The sequence below is a fragment of the Diaphorina citri genome, unplaced genomic scaffold, assembly GCF_000475195.1.
Source record: "Diaphorina citri unplaced genomic scaffold, Diaci psyllid genome assembly version 1.1 scaffold13, whole genome shotgun sequence".
NCBI lineage: Eukaryota > Metazoa > Arthropoda > Insecta > Hemiptera > Psyllidae > Diaphorina > Diaphorina citri.
In genome coordinates, this window is record NW_007377452.1 from 314,448 (window position 1) to 338,145 (window position 23,698).

General features: G+C 38.4%; 1 protein-coding gene across 1 annotated transcript; it reads right to left on the bottom strand.

Moving 5' to 3' along the window:
- Positions 1 to 3,825: 3,825 nt before the first annotated feature.
- LOC103506952 (regulatory-associated protein of mTOR-like) lies at positions 3,826 to 20,901 on the bottom strand. The gene is made up of 13 exons (XM_026821728.1): positions 20,807 to 20,901; positions 16,981 to 17,278; positions 16,528 to 16,674; positions 15,387 to 15,622; positions 14,890 to 14,990; positions 9,662 to 9,810; positions 8,730 to 8,903; positions 7,708 to 7,902; positions 6,744 to 6,818; positions 6,106 to 6,186; positions 5,250 to 5,426; positions 4,636 to 4,781; positions 3,826 to 4,049 (listed from the first exon to the last, which is right to left on the bottom strand). Exons 1-13 carry the CDS (start codon positions 20,899 to 20,901, stop codon positions 3,893 to 3,895), a joined length of 2,031 nt encoding a protein of 676 aa, XP_026677529.1. The 3' UTR covers positions 3,826 to 3,892.
- Positions 20,902 to 23,698: the final 2,797 nt, after the last annotated feature.

Sequence of the window (23,698 nt, forward strand, 5' to 3'; positions counted from 1 at the left end):
CGTCAAATCTTGTCCATCCAGAAAAGAGCGGTCTGGATGGCCGTGTCATTTGCATGCAAAAGAAAATCAATCAATCATATCATTATTACTTTTATTCTTTCTTTACATACTATTGTTAATGTCAATATTTAATTACTTCTGCTCCTGAAAAATAAATACCTATCATGTAAGTAACAGGTAAAAGATACCTAAGTATGTACACTAAAATAATTTTAAATGTAAAATTAGATCAAAAGGTACTTGAACAATATGTAGGTAGGTAAGTAAGTAGGTAACTACATTATTGTACTCGAATTTCTTTCTAGATTACTGAGGGTAGGTAGTATTTTAGACCTTTTTTTCCTTTCTATATTTTATATATTTTCTATTACTTAAGTAGAAAGAATTTTCTACTAAAAAAGAAAAAGTAGGTTTGGAGTGATTTCTCTAGCTTTTGACTTCCTCTTGACTTTTGCCATTTTTAATCTAAGAATTAAACAAAGTACCTAAGTAGATACCAATTATTCATTAATTACTCACCACTATTTTATGATTTAAAACCAAAAAATATTAAATAAGATGGTAAAATAAAAAGAAATTCGAACAATGGTACATTTGAGAAAACATTCATGTGAAATACTTGTTACCCGGGACGATTATTTCTACACCGTTCGGAACTCCGACACTGCACCTTTTTTTACCATTTATTTAAAAAGTATTCACATAAAATTATTGCAATGCATTTAAATCTATTGAGAATTATGTTTTAAGTCCAGAAAAAATGAAAAAGTCACTTGAAAACTCAATACACAGTCTACAAACCTTAGCTACGAAACTCAGTTTCTTAAGGGAAAAAACAGACAATTGTGAAAAAACGTAGGTTCCTCTCGAAGCACAAATTTCAAACTGATTTTTTTCAATGTTTACAAACATCAGCTGATTTTGATGTATGAGAAGTTAAACACAAATCATCTGAAAAATCGTTTAAAATTATCAGGGGTTCTCAAAAATGCCACGTTTCCTTATTTTTGGCGCTTAAATAAAAAAAATGCCGATTTTTGGTACGAAGACGGTGACTAGGTGTTTTACCTTAAACCAATCAGAAGGCGGCTTTCTTTACTCGTACAGTGTGGTACAAATAAAACCGGATATTTTGTGAAGATTTGTAAAGGAAGACCCGATGATTTAGTACAGATTTGTTAACCCTGTACTCGTAGGCAGTTTCCCCTCCCCCCCCTCTCTCTCTCTCTCTCTCTCTCTCTTTCTTTCTCTCTCTCTCTTTCTTTCTCTCTCTCTCTTGTTCGTGGTATTCGCGGTTAGTCCGCGGTATTCGTGGTTTGTTCGCGGTATTCGCGGTTTTTTCGCGGTATTCGGGATTTGTTCGCGATATTCGCGGTTTTTTCGCGGTATTCGGGATTTGTTCGCGATATTCGCGGTTTTTTCGCGGTATTCGGGATTTGTTCGCGATATTCGCGGTTTTTTCGCGGTATTCGGGATTTGTTCGCGATATTCGCGGTTTTTTCGCGGTATTCGGGGTTTGTTCGCGGTATTCGCGGTTTTTTCGCGGTATTCGGGATTTGTTCGCGATATTCGCGGTTTTTTCGCGGTATTCGGGATTTGTTCGCGGTATTCCCGGTTTTTTCGCAGTATTCGCGGATTGTTCGCGGTATTCGCGATTTGTTCGCGGTATTCCCGATTTGTTCGCGGTATTCGCGATTTGTTCGCGGTACTCGCGATTTGTTCGCGGTATTCCCGATTTGTTCGCGGTATTCGCGATTTGTTCGCGGTACTCGCGATTTGTTCGCGCTATTCGCGGTTTGTTCGCGGTATTCGCAACTGGTTCGCGATTTTTTCACGATTTGTTCGCGAATACCGCGAACGAATCGCGAATACCTCGAACAAACCGCGAATACCGCGAACACATTGCGAATACCGCGAACAAATCACGAATACCTCAAACAAACCGCGAATACCGCGAACAATTTGCGAAAAAACCGCGAATACCGCGAAAAAATCCCGAATACCGCGAAAAAACCGCGAAAAAACCGCGAATACCGCGAAAAAACCACGAATACCGCGAACAAGCCACGAATACCGCGGACTAACCGCGAATACCACGAACAAATTACGACCGTGAATAAACTGTGAATAACTCAAAAGATGACAATATATGTATCACTTCTATCTCAAAGGAATCTCCAAACCAATGGTCAAAATGTAGGAGAAACCTCCCCTCAACCCCCTACATTTCCCCTGATCCCCTACTACGAAAAAACCGCGAATACCGCGAACAAATCGCGAATACCGCGAAAAAACCGCGAACAAAGCACGAATACCGCGGACTAACCGCGAATACCACGAACAAATTACGACCGTGAATAAACTGTGAATAACTCAAAAGAAGACAATATATGTAACTTCTATCTCAAAGGAATCTCCAAACCCATGTTCAAAATGTAGGAGAAACCTCCCCTCAACCCCCTACATTTCCCCTGATCCCCTACCTTTTTAGTTTTGGTAGTAGGGGGTCAAGGGGAGGTTTCCTCAGACCTAGATTTTTGTCAGAGCTCATTCTCTCTTCTGCTTTCAGACTGGAAGGTCTCTGACTTCTCTGCTCCCTCTCTCTCCTCTCTCTGAACACATTTCCAAATACATATTTCAATTTCAAATTCCGTTCCCTCTCTCCTCTCTGATATTTTCTTCTTGCTTCAAAATTACATATATAAATACCATATTTTCTTCTTGATTTAAAATTCTCCAAATATCATATTTTCTTCTAGCTTAAAAATTCTCCAAATACCACATTTTCTTCTTGTTTTTAAATAAACTCTCTCTGATATCTTCAAATACATGCTTCAACATGTTTTTTTCGAAATCAAGACTTCCTTTTAGAGTATTTAAGATTACCAAGGAGTCTCTCCTATGTAACTTTTCACGAGAAATCGATTGGTGGACATATAAAGACTCTAGGAATGATGGTTAACAAATTATGAGCTTGTAACGAACAAAAGTCAAAACATTTCAAAAAAACGATTGGTGGACATATAAAGACTCTAGGAATGATTGTTAACAAATTATGAGCTTGTAACGAACCAAATTCAAAACATTTTAAATATTTTCTGTACTCAGTCAAGGAAAATGGCAACTACAGAAGGAGACATAATAATGAGCTGTTCGACCACATTGAAAATTTAGTCACCATCATGAGGACATGCGCGACCAAACCGCGAATACCGCGAAAAAATCGTGAATACCGCGAACAAACCGCGAATAGCGCGACCAAACCGCGAATACCGCGACCAAACCGCGAATACCGCGAAAAAATCGTGAATACCGCGAACAAATCGCGAATACCGCGAGAAAACCGCGAATACCGCGAACAAAGCACGAATACCGCGGACTAACCGCGAATACCACGAACAAATTACGACCGTGAATAAACTGTGAATAACTCAAAAGAGTGAAATGTCTGTCTTCAAATAAAAACCAACCTTACCAACCCAAGTGAAGAGTATTAAGTCATTTCATTTCACAATTTTACTCAGATCTAAGAAGGCTATGTATTGGACTGTAATATTATTTATTATGTTAAGGCGGTCTCTTCCCGCTCCCTTGTGTGTCGCGTCCTGTGAAATGTCTGTCTTCAAATAAAAACCAACCATACCAACCCAAGTGAAGAGTATTAAGTCATTTCATTTCACAATTTCACTCAGATCTAAGAAGGCTATGTATTGGACTGTAATATTATTTATTATGTTAAGGCGGTCTCTTCCCGCTCCCTTGTGTGCCGCGTCCATTTTAGTTTTGGACTGTTGCACTGTATTGGACTCTAATAACTTTACCTGCGTTAGGTTCGCGTATCCTATCACGTGACGCGTGACGGCGCAGGGTGTTGACAGGGGAAGATGACACGTCAGTGCCGGAGGGCAGGGGAGGGGCAGACCCCATGAAGCGGGCAGTGGCGGCTTGGGCAGAGGAGAAGGGGGTGGTCTCGCGTAGCTCGTGCAGAGCCACGGAGAGGAATGAGTTTTCGAACACGATCACGATCCATTGCAGAGCCACCACGAGCTCCTGTGATGGGTAGGGAAAAATAGAATAGAATAAAATGAAAATTGGTACACTACGAAAGAAAAAAACTGACCATCGAAAATTTGACCTGATTACATAACTACTAGTTTTCCTACGGTATAAGGAAAGTGAATAGGGATATCTCCTAAGGATAAACGACGACTTTTCTCCTAAGGATAGACAACGAGAGTATAGGAGAAAGCCAGCCGTTCCGAGAACGAACCTTATCTGTTTAGGATGAAATTCGCCCCGGCAGAGTTCGAACCTACGACCTAGCACTTACAAAGCAAATGCGCCAAACATAATGGAAATTATGCAAATAGTAAAGAAGGTTCTTAGTAATGCGGTGATGTCTACAACAATTATTTAAAGGCTCTCGCCTTCACCTCAAATTAATTCATTATTGATGTATTTTGGGGTCGCGTGGATTGGAACACATCACATGCCTTCAGGCAGACTCCATTTGTCAAGGGTCTAGGTTTTCCTTGCCCCTGGGATCAATTTAATTTGAAGAAACAATTTCTAAAAAAAAAAAAAAAAAAAAAAAATTTATTTTCCATTTGGATTATTATTGAAACACCCCCTTACCCTTTCTCACTAGCGGGACTCATATCGTGGGACACTGTGTTAAGTAACATGGTGGCTACACTGTGGTCAATATTGTTGGCGTGTTCACTGCGTTGCGTTACGGAATTCATGAACGTGCCCAGAGCATATACTGCCGCTGCTCGCACCTGAGAGAAGAAGAAAAAATATACAAGTTGATACAAACAACAAAATCACGGGGGAAAAAAATACAAATTCGAATTGTTGGGGGCACGGTTAGCTCAGTGGTAATGCGCTTGCTTGCCATCCAGAAGGTCCCGGGTTCGATGCCCACCATGACAAAAAATTGAGCTCGTTTTTGATTGCAAATTTCTGGTGTTCTCGTGTTGACCCAGCACCTAAATGGGAAGTCCCGGGTTCGATGCCCACCATGACAAAAAATTGAGCTCGTTTTTGATTGCAAATTTCTGGTGTTCTCGTGTTGACCCAGCACCTAAATGGGAAGTATTGTGTTTCTTCTAGCCCATCTGATGTGGGACACACTACGGGATGGGCATGCTACGACACAGACCACACGAGTCCAATGTAGCAGTTGCAATGTCTCATTGCTACTAAATAAAAACAGCGGTGAAACACTCATCTTATTCAAGACGTACCTCCGGTATGGGATCCTTCAGCAGTGTGTATAACTTATCCAGTGCCGAGTCTCGAACCCCGCACCACCTAGCCTTGTCGTAGTTATTCCATAGTCGCCCTACACATATGAGTAGCCACTGACGTAAGAGATGATGCTTGTCATTCAATTGTTCTAGACAGTCCGACACTAGAGAACCCTGGAATATTAGGAATTCTTTTATAGAGAGCCCTGGAATATTAGGAATTATTTTACAGAGAACCCTGGAATATTAGGAATTATTTTATAGAGAGCCCTGGAATATTGGAAGTTTATACATTAGAGAGAAACAATCAATTATTTATTGATGAGCTGCCCAGCGTCTGGGTTGCCATATGACACAGCATACTACTCAAACAGACCTTTAAATCAAATTGAAAAGATTAAAAGACAGCTGGACTATTTCAAGTGTCTGTTAGTAGAGGGAACTGTAACTGCCAAAGTCTTATCGTCCCGAAATTGAAGACAGAAGGGAGACAGGATAGAAGGAAGCCAGCCGTTCCGAGAACGAACATTATCGGTTCAGGATAAAATCCGCCCGGGGCGGGAATCGAACCCACGACCTAGCGGCTGGCACATGCTCCAGTAAAAAGCATAGAACAAACCGCAAAAGAAAGAGGGAGGGTGGGTGGGTGGGAGAGAAGGGGCTTACTACACCAGCAGTAAGCTCTAATATTATTGGATCAAATTCTTGAACAATGTTGAGCACATAACGAAATAAACAATCTACCAAGACAGGAGGGGATTTGTTCAATGAAAATTTCATATTTACTAGTTTTAGTTATTACCTATTACAGTTATTACTATAAATAAATAAATTGCAAAATTACAAAAATTACCTGTAGAGCGATTTCCTGTCCCGGTAGATAATTATGAACCATACAGGACAGAACAAATGCAGCCAGGGTACGCTGATCACTCTGAAAACGGAACAAAAATACATGAAAAAACTAATAGAAAGTAAAAACACAACCCCGACCCAAAGTTGTGAGTTTGCCGAAAAATGAATAGCTCTTCCCTAAAGGGGATTCAGCTAAAAACTTAACTTAACTATAACTTAAACTACAACACCTGCTTATCCATTGTCCATATATGTACTTCTACCCCAAATCAGCATTTGCAGAGGTATAGAATAGAATATACCTTGTTTATCCTGCCAGAATGAGACTGAAAAGTCCCTTTACTCCCGCAGTCTAAACAAGGTCTTATATATTTCATAGGTATAGTTTAAACATATGTAAATAAAAAACCTAGTTTAAATATTAAAAAGAAAAAAAAAATATGTGATAAAGTATTAGGATTAGGAGAGAGATAGGGGTGTGTTTACATCAGGTTTGAAGAAAAATTCATTAAAAAATGACCGTGGACTCATAAAGCAGGGGATCTTAGCTCAAGTACAAAATGAAGTTTGATGGCTTTTTCTGTATAATTTTAAACAATTTTTTCTATAGCTCAAGTAGCACAGTTGTTAACTTACAGGCATGGAGGTATCTTGGAGGAGTGACAAGAAATACTTGTGTCCATTTTCTCTCACCAGATCAGCTTGGCAACTCTGCAAACAATCGAAATGTTAAAAAATGAAACAAAAAATATGACTGGAAGCAAACTTGATTAAAAAAATGATTCGAAATATTGTAGCATTCGCACAAAAAAATGCCTGCTGTGGGAATTCAGTCCAAAAGTACCAGAGCCTTTTAGGTGACAAAATAGGTCTTTATGTATCACTTCTCTATATTATCCGGCTCTATGGTCAAATGGTAAAGAGCACTGACTTCAAATCCCGGCCATTTTTTTCTACAAATTCTGCAAAGACATCAGAAAAAGGACACAGGGAAAAGGTTGGATAAGTAAGGCCTGTTCCCACTTGTCATGAATTTCATTCGATTTTTTTCCCAAATGTTCTGTAGACAATTTAATTTAAATGAGAGTGTTCCCACTACACACGACACGATTTTTTTTTCGAACGACAAGTGGGTACGAACGGGTCTTTAGACAAGCATACATACCACATCCACAGCCAATATTTTAGCCCAAATGAACACAAGAAAGGGCCGCAACTCTTTGACTATGCCTGCTGTGGGAATTTAGTCCAAAAGTACCAGAGCCTTTTAGGTGACAAAATAGGTCTTTATGTATCACTTCTCTATATTATCCGGCTCTATGGTCAAATGGTAAAGAACACTGACTTGCAAGCAGGGGATAATGAGTTCAAATCCCGGCCATTTTTTTCTACAAATTCTGCAAAGACCTCAGAAAAAGGACACAGGGAAAAGGTTGAATAAGTAAGGCCTATTCCCACTTGTCATGAATTTCATTCGATTTTTTTCCCAAATGTTCTGTAGACCAATTTAATTTAAATGAGAGTGTTCCCACTACACACGACACGATTTTTTTTCGAACGACAAGTGGGTACGGACGGGTCTTTAGACAAGCATACATACCACATCCACAGCCAATATTTTAGCCCAAATGAACACAAGAAAGGGCCGCAACTCTTTGACTATACTCTGCAGAAGTTTGAGCACGTAGGGGAAGATGCCCACAGATAGGGCCAGATTGACGGCCCACGGGCCCAGGTCGACAAAGCGGCCGAGAAGTTCCAGCGCCCGTAATCGGTGCACCTGACTTAACAACACCTGTAGAGAGGGAAAAAGAAGCGAAACAGAGTTATTACTAGGGGCAACAAATGGGTTTCTAAAAATTGAATGAAAAAATCTTTCTCTTTTCCAGAACTCCAAAAATAAAATGCTCAATATCTTCGCTCACATTAATTTTTTTCATGACTCCAATTACCAATTCCACGAAAAAATGGACTAATGAAAATCATTAATGTAAGGCAGTTATCTTGTAACCAAAAGTACCCTAACTTGTGTAAATTATTATTATCACTTTTACACAGGGAGGAGAACTGCTAACTCTAACCAGCCCAGTTAGCTTGCAGTTCCTCAAAGGATGCTCTCCGCTTTTAAAGAATAAGAACAAGTCCTCACGATGCGAAGGTTGACTGCGGTTCAGGACGAGCCAATGGCTAGAGACCATCACCCCGGTGTATGGCTGATATATAAAAAAAGCGTTTTACCTGAAGTACGATGGGTAATTGTTCAGGCGGATTCCTCAGACTCCAAAAATAAAATGCTCAATATCTTCGCTCACATTAATTTTTTTCCTGACTCCAATTACCAATTCCACGAAAGAATGGACTAATGAAAATCATTAATGTAAGGCAGCCATCTTGTAACCAAAAGTACCCTACCTTAAATTATTATTATCACTTTTACACAGGGAGGAGAACTGCTAACCCTAACCAGCCCAGTTAGCTTGCAGTTCCTCAAAGGATGCTCTCCGCTTTTAAAGAATAAGCACAAGTCCTCACGATGCGAAGGTTAATTGCGGTTCAGGACGAGCCAATGGCTAGAGACCATCACCCCGGTGTATGGCTGATATATATAAAAAAGTGTTTTACCTGAAGTACGATGGGTAATTGTTCAGGCGGATTCCTCTGATCGGATCCCAAATCCAACCACACTTGGAACGCTCTCAGTTGTTCTTCAAAGAATGGGGAGTGTTGAAACTTGGTCTCATCTTCTAGTACAGCTGGGAGTTGAGCCAGGGCCAGGTCAACAGCCAAATCCCATGCCTAGAGACACAGATATTGTCATTAGTTAATTTATAGCTATGGACTGGTTAAAAAAAAGGATCAAAAAAGAGTTTTGATAAAGGGAACTCTAACTGCTAAGGTCTTATCACGAAGAGAGAAGGAAGACAGGATAGGAGAAAGCCAGCCGAAACAATGTTTAATATCGCAAATGCCGTTCCCGTTTTCAATCTGGCAGTATAAACACGGTATATTCTATTTATTGTATGTCTTGACTTGGATTCAAACCACCAACCTCCGTATCCGAAGTCCACTACACTCACCACCGAGATAAGGGGGTTTATCTTGCCCTTAGGATCAATAACTAGAAGAAATAAAATTTACTACTTGACTTTTGCATTGACCCTTTGAGTGCTCACCTGCCACATGGGGTGCTGATAGGTAGGTGGTAACTTGGGCGAGGATACAGGAGAACAGTCGGGATCAAAAAAGAGTTTTGATAAAGGGAACTCTAACTGCCAAAGTCTTATCACGAAGAGAGAAGGAAGACAGGATAGGAGAAAGCCAGCCGAAACAATGTTTAAAATCGCAAATGCCGTTCCCATTTTCAATCTGGCAGCATAAACAGGGTATATTCTATTTATTGTATGTCTAGACTTGGATTCAAACCACCAACCTCCGTATCCGAAGTCCACTACACTCACCACCGAGATAAGGGGGTTTATCTTGCCCTTAGGATCAATTACTAGAAGAAATAAAATTTACTACTTGAATTTTGCATTGACCCTTTGAGTGCTCACCTGCCACATGGGGTGCTGATAGGTAGGTGGTAACTTGGGCGAGGATACAGGAGAACAGTCGTAAGAACGCATGATCCTTTCTGCCAGCAAAAAGTTTCGAAACAGACTGGCCACGAGCAGGTCCTGTCGAAACAGCTTGTGAAACAGTTCTGAAACATAAGAGGAAGAAATTTTGAAACAGTTCAAAATACAATTATGTCCACAGCTTAGACAAGGAGTAAAATCATTAATAGAGAAATTGTACATGGTTTAATAAGAAATGATTTATTGCAAATAATTAAAAAAGTTCTGAAATACGAAAGAAATGGTAGAAAGGGGTGGTAGAGAATGCCATAGGCATTAACCCCACCCTTGATCAAACTTTATTTGTATTTATATGTATATACTTTTTGTTACCATCTGTATATTTAATAAAGTTTGATCCAATTGTGTAATAATAATAATAATAAAGAAAGGATAGCTTGTTGCTGTTGTAATGGCTTTAAATTTAGCCGATTGGTGATGGCAGAGAAAAGAGAGAGAGAGAAAAAAAAATACATCTCCTTTGTCAGACACTTGTTCTGTTTTCCGGAAAAATTTCAATTTTTAGCCCGTCCTTCCTTTATTATTACGATAGTAATAAAAGGTATAGTGGACGGGCTATTGTATTCGCTTCGGATGTACATGTACAGTTTTGACATGGAATGCTGACTTACCATTGAGCACATGTACGTGTACAGTTTTGACATGGGATGCTGACTTACCATTTAGGTACGTACCTGGATACACAGCAGCTTGGTTTGCCAAAATGACATTTTTGGTATAAATGGGGGGCGTGGTTCATGTGTGTGACATTCTCTATTTCTCTTCCCTTTTCCATGCTGACTTACCATTGAGCACATGTATTGTACATGTACAGTTTTGACATGGAATGCTGACTTACCATTGAGCACATGTACGTGTACAGTTTTGACATGGGATGCTGACTTACCATTGAGCACATGTACATGTATAGTTTTGACATGGGATGCTGACTTACCATTGAGCACATGTACGTGTACAGTTTTGACATGGGATGCTGACTTACCATTGAGCACATGTACATGTACAGTTTTGGCATTAGCATTGGATGGATTACAGGTATAGTTTCCAGAGTCCCCCTGACTCGCTCTTTGGATCAGCAGATAGGAAGTGGTCACATCACCTTTCTCCGTGATGACACTAACACCACCTCGTGGTGAGTCGTAGTTGATTTCCTGTGGAACAAACAATAAACAGTGGGGGTTAGATTCAAGGTGAAATCTGACGGGAATCTAGAAATCAAATGTAGATCATTTCATTCATTTCCTTATTATTATTATTATTATTATTTTTTAAGAACTTACCTATTTACCTAATGAGGCCATAGGTAACCAGAACATTCATCTTGGGACTTCGTATTGGTACCGACATCACGTGTTTTAGTTAACTTCAAGTTTCTTCTGGTACAGGTACATAAGATGCATGTTTCTAAACAAGTATTATATCAAGTTTGTGTATATTGTAAGGTTTTCCACCCCCGAATTCTACCAGACAATACAACATTGTTCATTCATACCTACTTTTGTTTTACTTGTATTGTTTTGCCTTTATCTCCCCCCCCACTTCTCTCCCTCTTACATTTGCATCTCCCTTCTCTCGTTCTCTTCAACTTTCTCTTTCTCCTTTCTCATTTTATTCTCTTAATGCTTCGAGATAATCTTCATCATTTCTTTCAGCGAAACAAAAGTTTTCTTTCAGCCACGAGGTATTAGAAGATAAAGTGAGTAGCGAAGAAGAGAATGTGAGTAGCTGTAAAAGTCGTAACAAAGTAGGTAACATAAAGCACGAAGAATATTAGATAAGAAAGGTGAATGTCTGAATTTTATCGTTTGTAGTTCTTTACTAGTGAAACTCCGAGATACATAGATAGATGAGAAGTATTAAGCCTTTAAATAATTTTGGTGTAAGTAAAAATTCTACCTGACTAAGTGAGTAGTTATTCTTAGTAAATCCTAAAGTTAGTATTTTCCAAGTCGAGACTTCTTCGTGTTGCCAAAATTTGTCTTGGTTCCTCGTAACTATAAACCTCTGTTTAGTTAGTATCTATGTATAGTAATTCGGGAAACACTTGGATGTAGAAAACACTTCGTCAAAAGAATAAATGGTTTCTGATTCTGATTCACTTGATCTGGTTTGTTAGTCTGTACACTATACTACTATACACTTGTATAGTCTGTACACTTGAAAAACAGAAGAGAGAGAGAGAGGGAAATAGAAAGAGATGGATGAAATAAGAGGATGGTATAGGTATAGTAGGTATATGATACAAAATATTTTCAATATACAGGGTGGCTCAGATAAATCGTATAATAATTTTGTGTTTACCTTGTATCCTTGTCGCAAATTACTAACATACTGCTAAATTTTACGGCCTTGGATTCGAACCCCCAACTTACGGGCCTGAAGTTTACCACGATAATCTCACGCGACTAAATTACCGAGATTCATACCTACTGTGATACTCAGACAAAACGTAAGCAGCTATTTATAATCAATTAACCATATTGGAAATTCCTATGTATATTGGTAAGCGACTTTTACCTAGTGATCACTTCACTGACCTATAGCAGAAGGTTCGAGTTTGTTTCCCGGTCCGGTCAAAGATTTTGTTCGGATTTCAGGGTGTTTCAGACTTTGTGAGAATAATCGAGTAGCTACATGCAATATGATAAGTGGTGGGGTTTATTCTCCTCCAAGTTTTCAAACTATCTGGTCCACCCTGAATATTCAATTATTGAACAAGACTCTTTATAGAAATAATGTAGGGAAACCAAAAGAGTATCTCTCTCTCTCTCTCTCTCTCTCTCTCTCATATTTCCTTCTGACTGAAGAGAGAGAGAGAGAGAGAGAGAGAGAGAGAGAGAGAGAGATAGCTAGATGTTCCTAATGAAGAACTAGACAGAGATGAAGAGTCTGTTGAAATAATTTTAATTTTGACACTTTACCCCCTGCTCTCTCTCTCTCTCTTCGTCTTTCTCTCACAATTTCTCTTTATTTCCTCTCATAAAATTAACTCTTTTTCTTTCTTCTTTTTAGTCCGTCCTTCCTTTAATATAAGGTATAGCGACGGACTATTGTATTCGCTTCGGTGTCTGTCAGTCTGTCTGTTCCCATAGAAGGACTTATCCAAACCTGGTCGACATATATATCAAATTAAAGGTCTTTTTAACAGGAACACGAAAGTGGTGGTGCAAATTTTGTCCAGAAAACCATAAAGCCATGCAAAAAAAACCTTTGCAATGGGGAGTGTGGGCTTGATGTCCGGATACCAGGACATCCAGACCCACTAAAACCCAACCTCTCCCTCTTCCCATTAGGGCCCTGTAACCAGATATGTATATTGGACATTACTTCAGAAATGGCTTTCTAATTGAAACCCAATAACAGAAGTGATGTCTACATAGGTACATACTATATGGGATAGTATACAGGGTGTACTCAGTCACAGATAATAATGATATTATCCGGATGAAGTTGTTCGTTTCTAAAGCTTTCAGTTTCATATAAAAAGCATCCCTGACTATGTTTTAATATAAAGAAAAAGTCGTACCTAATAGGTACCAAGGAATAATAAAGCTGTTCTGTTCTTCCATCTCCCAAAGTTCTTTTTTCTTCGCAAACTTTTCTGATGGTAAAAAATATCTGGAGATAAATATAAATAAAGCGCTAGAAAGTAAACTCCCAAGTGTTTTTTCTCGTCAGGTTAAAAAACTTTGAAGAAATATTCCTCGACGGAAGAAAAGAGAAAAAAATATTTCTCCAAACAAACCCGTTAGCTTTTGTGTATCATGTTGAAACTTAGGTAGGTACGTTTTTTTATTTATTTACAGTGAAAAAATAAATAAAAGTATAAAATAAACTAAAGGTGGAATTCAACCTCTAGTTATAATGCTACTTGACAAAGTATCCCGTTTGTAAAATAAACTATTAAAAAAAGGCAGGTGAAGCTTTAGTAAGCTTAACTTAAGTCTTGGATCTGAAAGCCGGAAGAAGTAAAGTTTGTATCCTTAACTTTACATTTCATGTTATGATAGAGCCTAAAATGCCTAAATAACTTCACAGCTTCAATTGGTACAAGAACGCAACAAGTAACTGCTAAATTTTATTTGATAAAGTAGAAAATATTTCAGCAATCACGATAAGTATGATGACATTGATGACAGATTGAATTGATGGAATGTCAATCAAAAGTAAAGAAATTATATATTTGAAAAAAAAAAGCTGATTTTTTTCCTTTTTGTGAAGAGAGAGAGAGAGAAGGAGGGAGGGGAGGGAGAGAGAGAGAGAGAGAAAGTGGAGTATTGAAGTTTATTGAAATGTCTGAGTTAGCGGTGAGAATTTGATTTCAAAAATCATGGCACTCCAGTTGAGTAGAAGAGCTCCTTCAAAAGAACCTTACCACTATGAATGAAAAAAAAAAAAATGGTTTTTGGTGGATTTTTTTCACATTTTCTCACACAAATGAGCTCTGATCTTGAAATTTGTCGCGACGACCTATGAACTCAAAGCGAGGAAAACTTATAGATAACACTTCAGTCGATAATTTAAGACCGGTTTTAGCGTCTCCTGTGTTAAGCTACGCCGAGAAAAGCCAATAAATGGATGGGTGACTTAAACATTATATTGGGAATAAAGGGAGAACGGGTTTTAGCGTCACCTATGTTAAGCTACGCCGAGAAAGGCCAATAAATGGATGGGTGACTTAAACTTATATTGGGAATAAAGGGAGAACGGGCTCTAGTCTCCGCTGAGCAAGCCAATAAATGGATGGGTGACTTAAACATTATATTGGGAATAAAGGGAGAACGGGCTCTAGTCTTGATTTTAAATCATTACATGAAAGTAAAATCAAAAAATCAAATCAAGAATGATAATAAACTGAATATTAAACAAATTAGGTAGGTACATAGGTACTGATTTTCTTCAACCACGATCAAGTAAACTACGGGTTAAAAAATTCCCGGAGGGACGGGCCCAGCTTGTTGGGACACTTTATACCCTTATTACATGGGGATTATTTTGAGAAAATTTTCTAAAGTCTAAACAAATGAAATTGATGACCGATATATTTTTATCGAATGATGATGTACGAGTATTTTTTCACAAGAAAATTGAAGGTATATTGCTATACTTTCGCTACATAGGGTATAAACTTATAGAGGGTTTACCTCTAGGCAGTGTGTTCCACGCAATTGTGTCTGTAATCGCGGTAAATATCCAGTTCAACTCTCCCAACATTGTCCTCCTGTCATTCAACTGACCAGGAATTCTGAAAATAATCGTACAAATTTTCAATTATTTTTTACACGAGTTGGTATTTGTCATTCAAATACATACGTAAACCCCCTCCCTATTTATCGTCATGTCAAAGACCTCAAAGAACGTAGTACCTTGGTACAAGGTAGAGCTCGATCCGACAACCAGGGCCGGAGTTATGACCTAATCAAATTTTAATTTTTAAATGTTCTCCCACCAATAGGGGAAGAACCAAAAATGGGAAATTGATATTTATTGGTGATTTGTGCTTCAAATGGTTCCCACTGCTGTATATTGAAATTGAGACCTAAAAAATGAAATTTCGAAACATCTCTTTGCTGCTACAGTTCCCTCTATCAAATCTCTTAAGTAAATAATAATGAAAAAAAAAAAATCCGAGCCTACTCACTTGTCAATAGATTCGAGCGAGATTTTCGACACGAGCTTGGCACTGTTTTGTTTGACAAACCAGCGGAGCGCCACCTTGATGGGCGTGGTCAAACAGGAGGTGAAAATGTCGGCTGGCAGGTCCGGGTTCATGGGGAGGATTTGGTCCGGGGCACACGCAGCCAGTTGAATACAGTGGGCGAAGGAGGGAGGAGGTGTGTTAACGGGAGGAACGGCAGGGCCATTGCGGGCACTTTGCTGGAAGAAAGTAAAGGAAAAAAGCAAATATAAAAAGATGTCTTTTCTTGCAGTGCAATAGTCCTAAACTAAAATGGACATGGCACATAAGGGATCAAGAAGAGACCGCCTTAATATGACAAGAATGTCTTTTCTTTATTCTGCCATGACAATTCGGCTAAAGTTAAAGCTGCTACAGCTACTATTTATTACTACAAATAATTTTTCACTTGGATTTGTAGGTCCAATGCCCACCTAGGGGGGAAATAGACAAGTTTTTTTTTTTTTTTTTTTTTTTCAAGTCTATGACTCATCATATGGGTAAACAGTTTAGAAGATTTTTTTTGTTTTTTTTTTTTTCGGCACGGAAAAAGCAAATATAAAAAGATGTCTTTTCTTGCAGTGCAATAGTCCTAAACTAAAATGGACACGGCACATAAGGGATCAAGAAGAGACCGCCTTAATATGACAAGAATGTCTTTTCTTCATTCTGCCATGACAATTCGGCTAAAGTTAAAGCTGCTACAGCTACTATTTATTACTACAAATAATTTTTCACTTGGATTTGTAGGTCCAATGCCCACCTAGGGGGGAAATAGACAAGTTTTTTTTTTTTTTTTTTTTTTTCAAGTCTATGACTCATCATATGGGTACACAGTTTAGCAGATTTATTTTGTTCTGTTTGTTCTCGGAACGGCTGGCTTTTTCCTATCCTGTACTTCTTCTCTCATTGATACTGGGACAGTAAGACCTCCAGTGTCAAAGTTTCCTCAATGTATAATAATTATGTCTTGAAGAAAGAGAGGGAATAGATGAGGACAAAATTTCACGCCTTGTCTGGGATTGAACCATGGGATTGAACCCACACCCTCGAGTGTCGTGACCACTATGCCATTGAGTAAAAGACAAATCATTTTACCACTTACCTCATATTCTTTCTCGTGTTGGTCAGCAAACTGTTTAAACAAATCAACTATTGTTCCTGCATTGGAACAGTCATACACGTAAATGCTAGGAGCACCCATCCACGTTTGTAGATCATAGATTGACAGAGGTATGTATTGAGTGTATGTCTGCAAGAAAACATACAGAACATTTGTGAGGTAGCTATTTTATTCTAGGTACCTATCTCATCAGAATACTTGCTTCATTTTAAACTTTATGTGATGCTTAAGGCCAACAGCCTAAAAAAAAAAAAAATGCAATTCTCTCTCAATTAAAAAAATTCCTCCTTGAAATTTTTAGTGAATATCTATGAAGGATGAGAGTGGAATTTAGCTAAAGTATCTTGGACTCTTGATTTACACTTCAGTAAATTACTTAGCAAGATTACACCAAGTAGGAAAATACCTACTGACCCCCAATAACTAGACACCTACCCTGTTGAACACCCATATTTCTCCATTGGATGTGGGTTTAGGCACCCCATGTCCATTATAATGGAATAGCACTCGTTCGTCCTTAGCATTTCTACGTAGAGACTGACACAACTTTTTCACTTCCTCCACGGTGGGATCTAAACTTTGTTTGTACCGAGCTCTGGGTTGCCAACGTTCATATTGCTTCTGCAAATTGTTCCCGATGGTCTCAAGAGCTTTCTGTGGACTCATGGACAGTGGATCTGGAAGGGAACACACAGACAAAATTGTAAGACCTGGATGACAGCCTTTTTTCTCTCTCTCTCTTGTTTTATATTATTTTATTTATTTAGTTTTTATTACATTTTATTTTTATTTGGGTATTTATTTTTACCATTATTTTATTTTTTCAAGAAAAAAGTGACAGCTCTATTTGGACAAGAATTCATTTTCAACCAATTTCTAATTCCAAGGGTATGGTAGGTTTATAGAATAAGATCTTCAGCGGTCACCTGTATTGTGAACACCCATCAGGGTGTAACTTCAAATAAAGTCATTTGGCTTCATTATTATTTATCGAGTACATAAAATTTAAGTTTTCAAACGACTTTGAGTTGCAAAAAGTAAAAATAGAGACAGAGAGGTACCTAATGGGAGAAAGGGGGACAGAAAACGGAAGGAAGAAAGAGGAACACTATGAGAGAGAGAGAGAGAGAGAGAGAGAGAGGGATATTATAGTTAGGTTGCTAGACAGTAGGAGTGACAGCTTGCTATAGTTCCTAGATAACTTATTTCCATCTGGTCCGCCAGACCAATTCTGTGGCCCGCCAAGGTGAGCCCCCTAGGGCTTGATTTTCGCTCTTTTACTATGGGGTGGACTCCGAAAATGATGGAACATTCACCCCCTATCCCCTCAATATAATCCTGGATTTGCCTGCGAAGTACCTATCAATGTAGCATGTGACCCACAGTAGGAAATCCCTGTCTTAGATAATCATACGAAATGAGTTCTCCGCATTAAAACACTGTATAATTATGTAGATACACACACACACACACACACACTGTATAGTGTATACAACATCTCGTTATATGTAGCTTTCCATCATGGCGTATTTAATGTTATTTCATGATAAATTGAACAATAGAACGGCCAAACATTATAATGGATCAAGATAGAACCGTCGGGGCGCCATCCAAAGAATCAAAACAACAGACGAAATTGATAAGCAAGATGAAAAAACAAGAGAGAGAGAGAGAGAGAGGGAGAGAGATCTTTTTTCCTTGATAAATCACATCCATTTATTCATTTTTATTTTTCCGCACAATTTATTAAGAAGTAGGATAAGGGGGGGGGGAGGTGGAGGGGATAAAAAAAAGGAAAAGGTGTGGACGAGGGAGAGGAGAGAAAGTAAAATGGAAAGAGGAGAAGGAGGAGAGAGGGAGAGATGAATGTGAAGGACTTGTCGGGAGACGTGTAATATGTAGAAGAAAATGAAAAGGACGAGGGGAAAGAAGAAGAAAAAATATGATTAGGGGAATAGGAGGAGCTAGGAGGAAGAAGAAGAATAGGATTTGGTATATGTGTGTTGGAGGAGGAGAAGAAATGGAAAAGTAGAAGGTGGGGGAGGAAGATAAAGATGAATAGTATGAGAGTAAAATAGGAAGTGGTGTAAATCTAGAGATAACATCCAGGCGGAATTATTTTACAATATAAGTAACTACAACATAAATATACCTACGTACGTTATAAAATCATAAGTTTGTCTGATTATGAGCTAGGTCCTCATGTTATGAATTCATGATAAAGTACAAGATTGTTAGGATCAGACAGCTTTCCCAAGCAAAAGTTTTCAAACTTTCACCCCATAACAGAACAAGAGAAAATCAGTCAGCCTTGTTGCCTTGGATATCTCCAGGTAATCATTTTATTCAATAGACCATAAGCTGGTTCGTTTAAAACTTTTTAGAAAGCCTCCTAGACATAAAAGTCTGGTGAAATGCGGAAGTCATGTTCTAGAAAACTTCTCTACTCTTGCATCCGGACTCAACAAAAGAAAATTAAATTCACAACCCCATCACACCCATACCAATACTATATCGTTAAACTTGAGCCAATAATAGATACAATAGCAACAGAGGAACAGAGCAACGAAACTTTCAACTATTTAGCCAGATTTCCACAATCCGTTTAGCTGAAAGCCCGATTCCCACATTAGACTTTACCAGGACTGCGAGGTGTAAGTCATGGGCACAGGTGAAGTAACTTGCATGCAAGTGATATCCCTTCACACTTGTATGCAAGTACATCAAGCAACACAAATGCAAGTTGTTTGCAAGAACGCTCACTTGCTAGCATGTCTACCGTGTAAATGAGGCTTGAGTAAGATATACATAACAGTGTGACGGCAGGACAAGCATTAACAACTACTCTAATTTCTTCTCAGCTAAGAAGTAACTTTCACATTTCACTGTACAAACTTTCACACAAGAAGGAAGTGAATGACTCTGTAAACTTTACAGCGGAACAATCAAATTTAATTTCTAATTTCGGGAAGAGGTTTGCAGAATTAGACGTACAGAAAATTTCTCCCCCGGTAACTTTTGTTGGAGTTTTCAGCTCTTTTATGTTTGTGTGGTTTTCTTTAGAGACAGGCTATGTAACTTTTGTCTTGTTCTTGTAATGGAAAGTCTAGTTTCATTTGGAGAAAGTTTCTCGTTTCAAGGAGGCTCGTACCGCAATCATACATAGAATAGCAATTAATTTGTACCGTACTCACAAATTGCTTTAGGTGGCAATCAGGATTGTTGATTATTGCAGTAAAATAAATAGAATTTTAATAAAAAAACATAAACTATCCCAATAGTACAGGTACTAAGACACTGAATTCATGATCGACGGAACTGTTGTTCGAATCCCAGTAGCAACATAGAATAAATGACTTAGGGGAAGACGTTTTCTAAGATTAAATGGATCACAATTTGAGTTTTGGATTTTGTTAAGTACATATCTATAGTTACATATTGAATTAAACAAATCAGTTTAATTCTAGTTCAGTCAGCGCAGCGGTGATAGTGATAACACTTTGAATCCATCAGTTCACCATGATGGACCACCAAAGTTGAACAACGCTGAGCGTGGTTAGTATTCATATTGGTGACCATCTAGGATTCCAGGCAATCCCATGCTGCTGTATTTTCCTGCACTCAGGCTGGATGAGATTTTTGTGAGTAGACGAATAGCTTGTAGCGTGTCGCTGAATGATGAAGGGTAAAACCCATGTCACTTAAGGTCTTAGCAGTTATACAGAATATAATGACGTTAATCCTCTCTTAATCTATATCCTCTAACTTTACACTGAGGTTGTTGCCCCCGCCAATAATATTTATATACCTATGTTACATACATAAGTACATACATAATATGTTAAAGATGTATGCAGAATTGCAGAATGATAGAATTTACCGCATGAGGAATGCAAAGAATGCAATGGAATTGAACTCTCTCTCTCTCTCTCTCTCTCTCTCTCTCTCTCTCTCTCTCACACTCTCTCTCCTGAGGCTCGTAACTTCTAATGGCTCTCACACTCACATCACATCCTACTGTACTATCTTATGTGGGATGTGAACCACTTATTTAGAGTAAGTACCTATTTTAGATTCAGAGTACTCGTTTGCCAATGCTTCGACTTTGGAATTTGGATTTTCTTTTGTCTTTCTTCTTATTCTCCTTCTTCTTTCTTTGAGATGTCCTTACAAAACTTACTCATCCAGTTACACACACATATTATAACCCGTACCAGGTATATAATATATATGTATTAATTTTATCTCTGACTTTTCTTACATCTTGGAGCTACTGGCAGGCCTCCAAAGCAGTGGCGAAGCAATTTTTGAGTACCTGGACACGATGAAACGGTCGTTTTGTGCGGTTTTAGGCATTTTTCTTCATTGTCCAGGTCTTCTATTGTAAGATCCAGTATCATGGAACTTCTTGAGAACATATTGGATGGTACTTTGAGGGACATTAAACTTCTGGGCAACGTAACGGATACGTTACCCTCATCAATTGAAAACACGGCTTAGGTTACCTCCACAACATCCAGATTTAAATCAGAACACCTAAAAGGGTCCTCGGACATATTCTCAAGCAATTTATCAAAAATGAGCACAAATACATATCACTCACTAGAGGAAGAAAAACGCAATTTTCCAGGATAGCAGAATTCTTACTGAAAGGTCTTGAACGAAGAAAGACCATAAAAATGGAACTTAATGAACATTTTGGCCAACAAAAAGTAGCACATAATATTGAAAACAATATTTGGGATGTACCATGTACCTTAGTAATATCATCCGTATTGAACAGGTAGAAGCGAAGTTATGGGCATTTTTCGAAGTGTCCAAGTAATTTTGTGGGTGAGTGTAGTAACACTAGCATGTCTTAAAGAGGACTTCATCTTATTCCTTTATTTTTATTTTTAAATTTGATAGCAATGACTATCTAACATCATGAAGAGCAAAACTTGAGCAACAAAAGTAGCTCTCAATCTCTCTGAAGACCAATTTATAGAGATGAAGAAATAAAGTCCTTTCTGAATTATAACTAAAAATGTCCAAAAACAAGACCTGAGAGATGACGAAGAAACATACCTAACACTTAGCAATAAACAACACTAAATGATGAGAAGAAGAGATGTGAAGCTTGGCGAAGAAGATAAAAACTGGAGATTATTATAGACGAGGTTGGAATTATAACTAAAAATGTCCAAAAACAAGACCTGAGAGATGACGAAGAAACATAACAATTAGCAATAAACAACACTAAATGATGAGAAGAAGAGATGTGAAGCTTGGCGAAGAAGATAAAAACTGGAGATTATTATAGACGAGGTTTACCACTATGAGTGAAGTCTTGCTACCTACGTATGCAATAAAATCACCTAAATGTTAAAGAAACTATATTTTTTCTTTTGTCGGCACGGCAGCTTTTCGGTCGCATATCTAACAGAGAATGAGGTCACCAAACCATCCTTACCCCATTGCCCATTCCCATTCTATTCCGAGATGAGATCTAACCTTTGTTTTATGTCGCTCTTGTGTTTTCCTTAAAATGGTCTGCCTCTTTAATCCGGTTATTAACTTCACACCTCTACTCTTATAACCTCGTCTATAATAATCTCCAGTTTTTATCTTCTTCGCCAAGCTTCACATCTCTTCTTCTCATCATTTAGTGTTGTTTATTGCTAAGTGTTCCCATTCTATTCCGAGATGTGATCTAACCTTTGTTTTATGTCGCTCTTGTGCTTTCCTTAAAATGGTCTGCCTCTTTAATCCGGTTATTAACTTCACACCTCTACTCTTATAACCCCGTCTATAATAATCTCCAGTTTTTATCTTCTTCGCCAAGCTTCACATCTCTTCTTCTCATCATTTAGTGTTGTTTAAAATTCCCGGAGGGACGGGCCCAGCTTGTTATTCTCGTTGCTGGCTGGGTGGTTTTAATATATTTTTCAATGACTCTCATTTAGCTTCTCTCTCTCTCTCTTTCCTAGAGCTTTGTCCATTTTCCATTTAGATAATTATTTTTCCTTCTCTACTCTCTCGTTTATTAATATTCGAGACACGGTTAGTTCAGTACTAACGCGCTGACATACACAAGGTCCCGGGTTCGATGCTAACCAGTTAACCAAAAAGTTGTTCACTCGTGTTTGTATTGCAAATTTTTCAAAAAGTTTTTTAGTGTTCTCTCAAAGCTGAAAATAATATTAGATATTCAGACATTGATAATATTGTGCAGTACTCTGCTTACCAACTTTACTTAGTAAAGAAAAAGAAGGAGGAGGAGGAGGAATAAAGAGAGAGAGAGAGAGAGAGAGAGAGAGAGAGAGAGAGAGAGAGAGAGAGAGAGAGAGAGAGAGAGAGAGAATATCAGGATTACTTGACAAAATTCGTACAGTTACGACCATTGAAAAGTAAGCGTGCAGAAGAAGTTGCACGTGTTCTACTAGATATATTTTGTGCCTTTGGAGCTCCAAGTATCCTTCAAAGTGATAATGGCCGCGAATTTTGTAATAGAGTAATTGAAGAACTATGTTCCATGTGGAAAGACTTGAAGATTGTACATGGAAAGCCAAAACACAGCCAGTCACAGGGATCTGTTGAACGTGCAAATCAGGACATCGAGAACATGCTGAGTTCCTGGATGGAAACCCACCATTCAACCAAATAATTGAAAAGGCCTCAGGCACCCAATATCTTTTACACCTCTCTCTCCTTTTCTTTCTCTCTCTTACACTCATCTTCTATCCTTTTTACTCCAGACTCCAGAGTAGAGAAAATAAAGCAAGTATTCAAAGTTCTTCTTCCAACACCCCAGATTGCACTCAATACTACCAATACCATCAGTAACTGGTAACTGCCATATGCATTGATACACCCTGTAGTGTAAGTTTAATAAGGTTCCAGTTTACAATTCAGTTACTGTAGAGTGTAGATATACAGCATGTAACAATCTACATCTTACCATATCACACGCTATGGAAGATATGTTACCATATTTGCATACATAGTATCTCCTCTTAATGCCGCAAATATATAACAACCTTAGAGCTAGGAAAGACCAAGATAGAAAGAGAGAGAGAGACAGAGAGACAGAGAGAGAGATAGAGAGAGAGAGAGAGAGAGAGAGAGAGAGAGAGAGAGAGAGAGAGAGAGAGAGAGAGAGAGAGAGAGATAA

Bases quoted from the DNA above. Each gene is read 5' to 3' on its own strand.
- LOC103506952 (XM_026821728.1), bottom strand. From the start codon at position 20,901: ATGCCTAAAACCGCACAAAACGACCGTTTCATCGTGTCCAGGTACTCA. The intron at 8,904-9,661 runs GTGAGCACTCAA...CTGTGTCTCTAG, and splicing joins ATCAGCACCCCATGTGGCAG to GCATGGGATTTGGCTGTTGA. The intron at 4,782-5,249 runs GTACGTCTTGAA...TTCTTCTCTCAG, and splicing joins TGAAGGATCCCATACCGGAG to GTGCGAGCAGCGGCAGTATA.